Source organism: Panicum virgatum, chromosome 1N, assembly GCF_016808335.1.
Source record: "Panicum virgatum strain AP13 chromosome 1N, P.virgatum_v5, whole genome shotgun sequence".
NCBI lineage: Eukaryota > Viridiplantae > Streptophyta > Magnoliopsida > Poales > Poaceae > Panicum > Panicum virgatum.
Window position 1 is genome coordinate 56,938,366 of NC_053145.1, and position 11,025 is coordinate 56,949,390.

Genomic DNA, 11,025 nt, shown 5'->3' on the forward strand with positions numbered 1-11,025 from the left:
CTCCGTGGCTTCACGGTACGTCTAGTCGACTGGACGCATCAGGCGCGCCCGAGGACGAAACGGTCTCACAGGGGAACAGGGCGCCACCGTCCGCCGCCGCATCTGCAAGCTCTTGCCACCACAAGCTACCGGCGGAATGGCCGAAACGGCCAAGGGAACAGCCGGCCGCCGGACGCGGTGGGTTGCCGCTGGCCGGCGGGGCGGGTCGCGGGTCGCGGGTGAGACCCAGCGAGCGCGCGGGCGCGGGCGGCCTGTACCTGTTTCGTTTCGAAAGGTGCACGGGAGTTTTGACGCCGCGCGCAGGCACTAGCGAGCAGCCGAGCACGACCCATGGGCCATGTGTGCGTTGTTCCTGGCTGGGTGGACGGCGCACATGAGGAAAAGGGAAGGGCCGGGCCTCCGCCCTGTCGTGTCGAGCCATTACCCATTCGTCGCGTCATGTGCTGCTTCACGGGCCATTCTCTTCCTTACGCATAAACACCTTGCCCCTTTCGGACCCCGGCGGCGCTGCTACTATACCCTAATCATGTGCCGAGGACGCGGAGCCGGAGAGTATTTTGCTGAATCCGTTGACGCGTGTGTGGTCTTTTGTTGGCATAGCTGGCAGTTGTGCGCTACAGTAGCTTGCTACTCCGAGATAATGGTGCACAGTCTTTGGTTATGTACCCCTTCATCCCTAAATAACTGTCGCTTTCGTTTTCTGAGAAATAATTTTGATTAATTTTATATAAAAAATATAAATATTTATGATACATAATTAATATTATTAGATAAATTTTTTAATCTAGTTTTTAACAAATTTATTTGGAAATATAAATATTGCATGTTTTTTTATAAATCATGTTAAATTTGTGGCACGTACACCGACGGCGACAATTAAATAAAACGAGAGGGAGTACATGTCACTGTCTTTTTTTTGAAAAAAAAATGTACATGTCACTGTCGTGAAACTAAGAATGCCAATGGGTCGGGTTCGGATCGGGTGGAGCCTCCGTGCACCCAAAACCGAAACCCGAACCCGAAACCAATTCGGGTGGAAATCCATCACCAAAACCAAACCCGCGGATACCCGAAGCCCGAATGGATACCCGAAACCCGCAAATAAATATACACATATTCACATGTATAAACAAGAGGCAATAAATAATAAATATTTTCATGACTCAATTTTCAATAAATTTAATAGTCTAAGTAAACAAATTATCATTAACATATTATAAAACATGAGTTTTAATTTCAAATAATTTATTTCGGATATCCATTGGATATCCACGGGTGGAAACCAAAACCCGAAACCGACTCCAAAACCAAACCCAAACCCGAACCTGAAAACCGTGGGCGAAAAACCAACACTAAATCCGAAACCCGAAAAACTGAAATCCGCGAATACCCGCACCGAACCCGAACCGCTCCCATCTCTACGTGAAACCGAAGGGCTACCACCGCCTTGGATGCTACGAGAGGGGAGGAGCTCACAGCTCAGGAGCGCTGGTGCAAACGGACGAACGGTCAAAAAAAAGAAGAGGGGGACGTTGCGGCGGTCGTGCGTACAGCTGGAGCCTCGCTGGACATGGATGTTGTACTAGCAGACTGGGGCGGTGGCAGGTGAAAGCAGCAGCAGCACAGTGCGCGCCTGCTGACTAGCCTAGCCATTGATTGGTTGGTTCGGACCGGTAGGCAGTAGCCACGGCACGGGGTAATAATAATACAATAAATAAACGCGGTCCAATCACACCTGGACGTTGCGGCCCACCTGCTTGGCTCAGCTCGCCACGCACGCGTCACCCTCCGAGTAATGGCGCCAGTAATCCCACCAGACGCCAGTAATGGCGCGCGAAACTACCCTCACCCTCCGCTCGTGTTCATCTATCCATCCATCCGCAACCACGTCCATCACCACCCGAAAGTCTCCAGACATTAACTCCAAATCCAGCCATTTTCCCACCGAAAATAGTTTATTTTTTCCGCATTACAGCCTTTTTTATGACTACAAACAGGACGAGGCAGCCAACGGGCAGGCCCGCCCGTCAGGAAGGACCAAAGGCCCCTCCCCGTCACCAGCGAAGCTTAGCTGTTGCCCCGCCCGACCGCCCTTCCGTTATACCCACCACGTCCGCGCTACCTTTTCCGTGTCAACCTGGTGCTTAGGCCATCCACAGTGATGGAGGCGTTCGGGGGCGCGGAGGGGCCCACGCGGCGCTAACCGAGTCCACCTCAGCATGTGCGGCGGGTGCGGCGCGGCGGAAAGGAAAGGCGGCTCCGCGCATGGCATGGCATGGCATGGCATCGCATCGCATGGCATCGCATCGCATATCTACCGCCTCCCATTCCTCTCCGCGTCTCCGGCCCAGGACCCCGGCCAGTATAGCGAGACCGCGTATAAAAGAAGCCAAGATTATTAGCGAGTCCCAGGCCAAGAAACGCGTCAGAGTTTGCCTTTTGATCGGACGCCGGTGCAAGAGGCAGAGAGAGAAGAGGAAGAGGAGGAGGAGGAGGTGAGGTCAGGGGCTGAGAGGGAGCCAGCTGCCATGCGGCCAGCCATGGCGGTCAGGGCCGGGTTCTTGCTCGCCGCCGCGGCGTGGGTGTGGCTATCGGCTGTGTCCGCCTCCGCCATCGACGACGTGCCGACCGCCGACTTCGACGAGCGGTTCTCGCCGCTGTTCGGCGACGGCAACCTCGTCCGCTCCTCCGATGACAGGAGCGTCCGCCTCCTGCTCGACCGCCGCTCCGGTACGTTGCGCCGGTTGCATCTTCTTCCTCCCACCCTTTCCCGCCCCCTTTTCCTTTCACCTCTGCTCGCACACGAGAGCCCCTGGCCCCATGCCCCCGTTCCAGCCGTGCATACGGTCTCTGAGACAACCTGCCCGCTGCTGTTCGTTCTGCGCAGGTTCCGGGTTCATGTCCTCGGACTACTACCTCCACGGCTTCTTCAGCGCCTCCATCAAGCTGCCCAAGGACTACACGGCCGGCGTCGTCGTCGCCTTCTACGTAAGTACTCCCCAATCCATGCTGCAGAAATTTCGATTCCATCTCGGAACATTCCTGCCCAAAGCAAGGTTTTTTACTAGTATAGTATAGTAGCGTATCCCTGCCGCTCTTTCGAGGCGTTGGATCTTGCCTGGTCACATGGCGCGTCCACACGGATTTTGCAACCGCCGCCGCGGCTGCCGAAACCGGCGAGCCATCGCAAGTTGCGGGTGCGCCCATGTCCTGCGCCGCAGAGCAAGGCAACAGCGCGACCCACATGGGCTGTTTGGACTTCGGAGCCCAGAAGAAAGGCTGCGCCGCCTGCCCCGGGGAAAATGTTCCCGCTCCAGTCAGTCGGTCACGCACTGATTGCTGATTGATTATTAGGCGCACCAGAAACAAATAGTTAATGCTGCTGAATTAGTAGATGATGTTCTTGGGGCAGATGGAATATGCAACTGCTCTGTAGTTGCTGGAGCTTGCAACGTACAGTACAGTACAGAGATTCCAACTACCACACGGCTGCATTTTTCAGTTGCCATGGCTTCCATCCTTGCGACTGTCTTTGATGGAGGAGCGTCAGCGTGTAGTTATGTTTGTGAAATTCTTCTTGTGCTGCTGCAGCTGTCGAACGGGGACGTGTACGAGAAGACGCACGACGAGCTGGACTTCGAGTTCCTGGGCAGCCGGTGGGGCGGGCAGTGGCGCGTGCAGACCAACGTCTACGGCAACGGCAGCACCAGCCACGGGCGCGAGGAGCGCTACCTCCTCCCCTTCGACCCCACTCTCGAGGCCCACCGCTACTCCGTCCTCTGGGCTCCCACCCACATCATGTAAGCAACCAATCACCATCACGCTAGTACACTACGAGTACACGTACCGAGCGCGACGCACTTTTCCGGTGTCGATTGATTCCGGCCGGGGTCGCCGGAAAAACTGATCGGTGGGCGGCTCCTTTGCCTCGTGCAGCTTCTACATCGACGACACGCCGATCCGGGAGGTGATCCGGCACCCGGACATAGGCGGCGACTTCCCGGCGAAGCCGATGGCGGTGTACGCCACCATCTGGGACGGCTCCGCCTGGGCCACGGAGGGGGGCAAGTACAAGGTCAACTACAAGTACGCGCCGTTCGCGTCCGAGTTCTCCGACCTCGCCGTCGTCGGCCCCCGCGCCGACCCGGTGCTCCGCGCCCCCCGCCGCGGCGGCGCGGGTGACCAGGACCAGGACCTGGACCTGCTGGGGATCATGACGGCCGACTACGCCGTCATGACGCCGCAGAAGCGCGCCGCCATGCGCGCGTTCAGGGCACGGCACATGACGTACACGGTGTGCTACGACGCCGTGCGGTACGCGTCGGGCCCGTTCCCGGAGTGCGACAACTCGGACGAGGAGCGCCAGACCTTCTCGGCATGGGGCGAGTCCAAGACCGTCGTCATGAGGCCGCGCGCCCGCGGCCGCCGCCGGGGACGCAAGGCCGGCGCCAGGGGACGCGCCGGCGTGGCAAGCAGCTGATCGGGTTGCGAAAGCTATTGGCACCATGGTTGCAGATGATCAATTGATCCCGGGACTGTAATTCGATTTACCTTTTTGGGGTGTCCGCTGCAGATGCAGATTGTAAAGGTAGGTGTAGGGACGATTAGGGATTAATGCGCTATGATTATTCTTTAATTCCTTTGGGCGTGGCAGCTAATAATACTATAGTATGATCAAAATTGTTAACGAGCTTAGGATCGAGCCCTACAAAAATGATTTTTGAGCAGTATACGAATGATCAATCACGGGGTTTGGTGTTTGTGTCGCGGGGATCGGTCCTTTCCAGCAACGGACATGAAGGTGACAGCGCCAACTGGAGGCGTTGGTGTCTTTGGCTCGATCCGTTCCGTTCTTTCAAATCACTAGGCTCCCGTATGCCCCTCCCGTCGAATCGATCACAGCTGTTGCGTTTGGACACTGGGCTGGTGCCGTTGTTCACTTGTTCCAGAGAGGATGGACCGATGGATGATGGGTCGATCGAACACATGGCTTGGGTGTGTAGCGTTGTACTTGCCATGTAACGCTAGCGTGCATGGTATCAGCACCCACCAGCACGATCGCCAGAAAATTAACCTACTCCTGTGTCTCTTCTGCTCGTCCCTGCATCGCGCCCTCCTTTTTGTGCCGGCCACTCGGGGATGGCATGGCTTGCTGCTGAATCTTTTCCGCCTAGGATCGGATCCGTGAACGCCAAGAGCAACATCCTTCTTCTTTTATGCATGCCAGGTTTTGTACATGGTTATTTTGTTATTTTTACTCGAGTAGAGCTGCGGACTTACTGCAGGCTGCAGCAGACGAAAATGTAGTCTCGATGTATGTACTGGCGCTGGTCCATAATTGTCACCACGGCAGCCTCCATGGAGCTGGAGGTGCTGTGCAAACTACATAAAATAAGTTAGAATTGCATTTCGTGTAAAGTAGCGTACCATTATAATTAATTAGTTCAAAGACATAGTATTTTGATAGCTTAATTAAAGCCTGCTACGTTACTATGAAACTTTAACGATCCAGATTTATTAATTTACTGACCAGCAGCGGTGGGGCGAGAGGGGCTCAAGCCCCCCTACCGGTGTAATCTCCATGAACCCCCCCTAAGCCCCTCCTACAAATTTGAGAAGGAAGAAGGAGGGGAGGGGCTAGAGGAGGAACAAGGGGAAGCAGCCCCTCCTGCCGTGATTCCTGACTCCGCCACTGCTGACCAGGTAGGGATTAAAAAAAGAGCATGACTGCATGAGCTTTTAAACAGGAGGTAAAAGACAGTGCGGTGTTTCGATGACGGCAAATATGGGCTGAATACAGGCCTGGGACGAGATCCGGCCCAACTTAGGCCTCACTAGCCCTCAGATTTGCTTCATACATGCGCGCAACAGTTGGACGACCAACCAGCGCGGCGGCGGAGCAGGCAGCCAGCCGCACCGCGCACGACGGCACGAGGAGCCGCGGGGTCTTCCTCTTTGCCCGCGTAGGGCCCTATGCCCGCGCTATCTTTCGCAACCAATCGTCCTGAGATTGCCCGTTTGGTTTTCAGCATGTTAGTAAATAATAATAATATAACTATTAATTACGGTGTCAAATAAAACTAGTTTACAAAACCAATTTCAGAACTCCGCGCTAGTGACTCTGAAGAATCTAATAAGGCATTTGACGGTGTGATTAGAGGATAGTTACGGTAGTATCACTGTAGCAAATCATCGATTAATTACTATCATTAGATTCGTCGCGAAAAATTACACTCATTCCTAAAAAAATTGTAAATAGACTTCATTCAATTCATCGTACGAAAAAAATTCTGTTCTAGCTAGGATTCTAGCGCCAAACAAACGGGGCCATTCTCCGGTCGCCCTGCCCGCTTGTCCTCCGCTACGTCACCTTTTCTTTTCCCACTACACACTGACACTGCAATTCGCTCGCCGCTCGGTGCCAAGATCTCCAAACAGTCCAGCGCTTGCGCTGGAGCGCTAGCGTCCGAGCTCGTCGTCAGGTCAGGCCGCCCGTGCTGCTGCCCCTGCCCTGCTCGGCGCCGCAGCTTATCGTTTCATTTCAAAGGTACGCTGACGACGACGGCGGCCGGCGGCGACAGCGACCGGCCGAGGGCCGAGGCAGCTTTTTCTGCACGGCGATCTCACAGGCTCCTCAAAGTGAAAAATGCAAGCCATCCCTCGCGGGCCAGGCCTGAAGAAGAAGAGAATGGACTTAAAATCATCCAATATTTTCCCTTACTTATTTTTGTACGAATTATCGGACACTTTTCGATCTGGTATGAGGCACGCAATGTTTATCCCGAGGTCCACGAAGAGAAGATGAGTGTTAGGCGAGACCAGCTGGCTCCTTCTCGATCTGATCGCCCCCCCCCCCCCCCCCCCCCCCCCCCCCACAAACTTCTCTATAGCGTGCGAGATCGGCCCGCTCGCCCCCCGTGCCGCCGTGCGGACTGAACTATTCCTCGCTCCAAAACTTTGGATTTTCTAGCGCGAGCGATCATGACTCGCGGGAAGCTGGGTCATAGATCGCCGTGGCGTTTTCAAGCCGCACGTGCGTGGATGGTGACGTCGCCCCGGGCAGGTCAGACAGACATGGACGTGAAAGGATGCCAGCCAGTCTCTCGTCTTCAAGGACCATAAGCCGATTAACCATAAGCCATCCCTGCCGGCTCCCCGCTTCAACGACGAGTCGCTTTGGGCGCGTGCGGCATCGGTTATTCCCCAGCCGGAGTCAGCCGGGGTTCACTCATCATCGGCCGAGGAGATCACGAACGATCCGAGAGCACGACGTCGACGTCCGCGGCCTGCAGGGGAGGTTCGGTCAAAGACGATCGACCTAACGAGCTAACCGCGGCGCTGGAGCGGGCGCCCAACTCGTCGTACGCACAGGGCCGGGGGACACTGCTGGCCGTTCCCTTTCGCCGTTGCGGCCTGATTGCGCTCTTGCTAATTCCGGCACCCCGAATCGCTGTGCGGGAGAGAACAGAGGAGGAGGTCGAGCCGTCGAGGGCCAGGCGTCGCTGTCGGGCGGAGAGCGACGGCGCTTGGAAAAGACCAGGCAATATCTCAACTAACGAGGCGCGGTGTGGCTTGCGACCCGGAGCGAGCGCCGAACGGGGAACAGTGCTCGCAGGTGCGGGCGCCGCGCCGGCCTTGCCGCCTTGGGACTCCGGTTTTGGTTGGAAACGGCAATACGCCCCCGGTATGGGTAGGAAATCCAACTACTAATCCGTGACAGTTTCTTTTCAGCTTTGGTTAGAGATGCAACCACACAGCAGCAAGTTGTTTCTCGCTTTCAAGAAGTTCTGGACTCTGTTCAACAGCTTCAGAGAGACTGTTCAGCAATCAGCATAGGGCACTGCTGCCTGGTATCTTATCTAGTAACTGTACGCGTACCTGAAACAGTGTCTTCGTATCCGCAGCCATTTCTCCATGTGGACGAGAATGAGCCTAGAAGCTACGCAGCTCGCGAGGGCCGATCGAAACATGTGAGTTTATCAGTTTATGATGCGTGTGTGACTGCAAGGTCGGATTAAGCTTCCCAAGTCAATGCATATGCATGCAACTAGCACCAAAAGCTTCCTTTTGGACATATTATTTTTTTTCTTCCATGATGTTTAGTTGGCCAACTTGACGGACTACGCGCTGGCTAAAGTAAAGTGAAAGGGAAAGAACACTTGACGGACCAAGCGGGGCAGAGATGCCACTTGCTCCCACTTCAATTATTTGCGTCCACGTCATCCCCCCTTACTCCCGGAATCCAATCGCGCCATCGCGCGCTACTTGTGCTGCTAGCAATCGATCCGACGGGCTGTCATCGGGACCTCCTCCCGTGGGCCTTCTCCCGTAGGGCTTCCAATTCTCTTTGTTAGCAACATCACAAGGTAATATTACAAAATAATATTAACATTCATGATTGCAAACATCACAAGGTAATATTTTCAGAGTGTTCAACTTGTTAGCAATATCACAAGGTAATATTAACATTCATGATTGCAAACGTATATAAGCCAGCAATTATTTTTTTCTAGCATTATTTTTTTCTCACCATACAATTTGTGCTTTATAAGTCAAGTTCAAAACTTGTCATACAATTTTTTAATAAGTTATGTACGATGACATAAATTATATACACAAGGTTTCAGACAACTCGCACATCAAAAATTGCGTATCATAAGTTATGCATCATAAGTTTCACAAGTCATGAATCATAAGTCCAACATCACAAATTGTGCATCATAAGTCCGCATCATAAGTTGTGCATCATAAGTTGCGCATCATAAGTTGCGCATCATAAGTTATGCAACAATTTAGAAACAAGTTATGCAAACATAAGTTATGAACGCACAACAGCAAGTTCAGGTTCACATCATAAAAGTTATATGTAAAAGTTGTATGTATCGTAAAATTATGATACAAATTTATCTCTTAGAAGACGTGTGCAAAAAGTTATACGTAAAAGTTGTATTTAGACATTATAACTTTTCAGAAAAAATAATGTGGACAAAAAACCTTTCCAAAAAAAGAAATAAAACTGCTGTCTGAAATCGCGCGCTGCCAACCCTCTAGCACGCGCGCGCTAATTAGCTTGCCCCCCCTTACTCAGAGCATGGAATCTTTCCTTATTTTACAGGGACAAATCCCTACTCCAAGCAACAAAAAGCCTAACTGCTCAGTGGTGCAGTTCCTTTCCTCTAATCAAGGCCGCTGATCTTTAGAGTTCGATGGAACAATAATAGAAAAAATCATTTTCATTTTCTTGCTATTTATCTCTCGAGTGACATCCTGTTCCATTTATGTGCCTACTACACTTTGGTTCTGGTTGGATCCATGTGTTATTTAGTAACACACCCCAAAATAACCCCAAATAACACTTGAGAGCCAAACATGTGTGTTATTTGTGTGTTATTTGCACTAACATACCCCAAAACTCTAACCCCTCCAAGAGGTGATTATTGTGTTACTTCTGATAAGCCCCATTGAAAAAGGAGAAAGCATTGGTTCTTTAAGTACCATTAAATACTAAATAATACTAGGATCTAAACTAGTAAATGTTATTTCTTTGGAGGGTTATTTGGAGGCATAAAAAACTAACACTAACACTAACAATATGATCCAAACACGGCCTTTGTGTCGGATAGAGGATACTTTATGCCTCAAACTTCACGGCACAGGTGAACTTGGTCTTGGGCTTGATGCCTTCTTTTTGCTTCGATCACCTGTGCAGCTGCCACGGAAAATTTGGCCGATCCCCAACGAGTAGCCGGCAGCAACTGAGACCAGGAATCGCGAGTTCCAAAACGTGATCGCCATGGATGCGCGGATTCGCTGCCGACATGCCGGTTTTCGGCCAGGGCGGCCGTGATGCGGCTCCGCCGAATTGTTCTTTGCCAGTTGTGTGTAAAAGGCATCATCGCTCACCCTCCGCGCACGCACAAAGACAAGAACGAACGAAAGCAATGAAATAACAACGTGTGGGGAAAAAGAACATCGTGCTGGGGGAGCCGGGAGGTAATAAGATGTTTCGATTCTTCTTGTTATCCGAGTCAAGAAGTCGCCTCTCTGTGCTTAAAGCAGCTAATTAACATGCGATGTCATTTTTAGAGCATGTACAATGGTGCAGACAGCTACCGTCTGTAAGTATATTGAACAGCGTACACGGACAGTAAATAGATAATTTATACAATAAATCGTCTATTTTGCCGTCTATAAATTATTTAATAAATATATGTGACCATGATCTAGTCTAAATAAGATCTTTGTATACATTTTTGTTGTATCTTTGAAACAATTGAGATCAATTAAAACAAGATGAATAAAAAAGTTAAAAACTAATAAAAAATAAAAAAAGACCCCCTACAGTCCTACACCCACGAGCCAATGATGGCCCAACCTTATCTCCCCTCTGCGACCTTTTTTTTTCTATAAAATTCAGTGCCCCAATATTATCCGTTCGCTGTGTCGTCCCCATGAACTCTCTCATCATCTCTCTGTTGAATCTCTTCTTCCTCTCAAATGGTGGCTAGGGAGAGCACGCAGCAGGCTGCAGGCATGGTGGCTAGGGGGTTGCAGGCGTGGTGGCGAGCGCGTGATGCAGAGGGCGCGGCGGTGGCGCAGCGCGCGCAGGCGTGAGCGGTGGCGTAGCGGCCTCCTCCAGCGGGCACGCGCTAGCGGTGGCGCATCGGCCACCTCCGGTGGGCATGTGAGAGCGGTGGCGCAGACCACCTCCGGTGAGCCGGTGCGAGTGGCGAGATTAGCTCCTTCGACAGATTCTCCCGTGCCAAAACGCTCGCGCGCACAGCACATCGGAGCACACCGGATCCCTCGCCACCGTAGGTGAGTCGAAGCTGCAGCTACAACGGCTTCCTCAGCGTCGATTTGGCCTTTGAGCACGAGCCAACGCCGTCGTCTCGCGTGATGACGGCACTAGCCGTTTCCACATTTAATCATCTTGATAAACAGGATAAACCGTATGTAGACGGCTTCTTAATTGCCGTTGTACATGTTCATCAAGGGAGCACGTCGTTAACGTGGCTTGGGCAG

At 52.3% G+C, this 11,025-nt stretch overlaps 1 protein-coding gene across 1 annotated transcript; it reads left to right on the forward strand.

The window, feature by feature from the left end:
• The first annotated feature begins 2,328 nt into the window (after window positions 1–2,328).
• On the forward strand, window positions 2,329–4,743 carry LOC120656891 (probable xyloglucan endotransglucosylase/hydrolase protein 30). The gene is made up of 4 exons (XM_039935110.1): window positions 2,329–2,730; window positions 2,888–2,988; window positions 3,592–3,800; window positions 3,937–4,743. Exons 1-4 carry the CDS (start codon window positions 2,529–2,531, stop codon window positions 4,478–4,480), a joined length of 1,056 nt encoding a protein of 351 aa, XP_039791044.1. The 5' UTR covers window positions 2,329–2,528; the 3' UTR covers window positions 4,481–4,743.
• Window positions 4,744–11,025: the final 6,282 nt, after the last annotated feature.

Excerpts from the sequence above, each read along its gene's own strand:
- LOC120656891 (XM_039935110.1), top strand. The coding sequence starts at position 2,529 with ATGCGGCCAGCCATGGCGGTCAGGGCCGGGTTCTTGCTCGCCGCCGCG. Across the intron at positions 2,989-3,591 it reads GCGTCGTCGTCGCCTTCTAC|CTGTCGAACGGGGACGTGTA; the intron begins GTAAGTACTCCC and ends GTGCTGCTGCAG. Across the intron at positions 3,801-3,936 it reads TGGGCTCCCACCCACATCAT|CTTCTACATCGACGACACGC; the intron begins GTAAGCAACCAA and ends TGCCTCGTGCAG.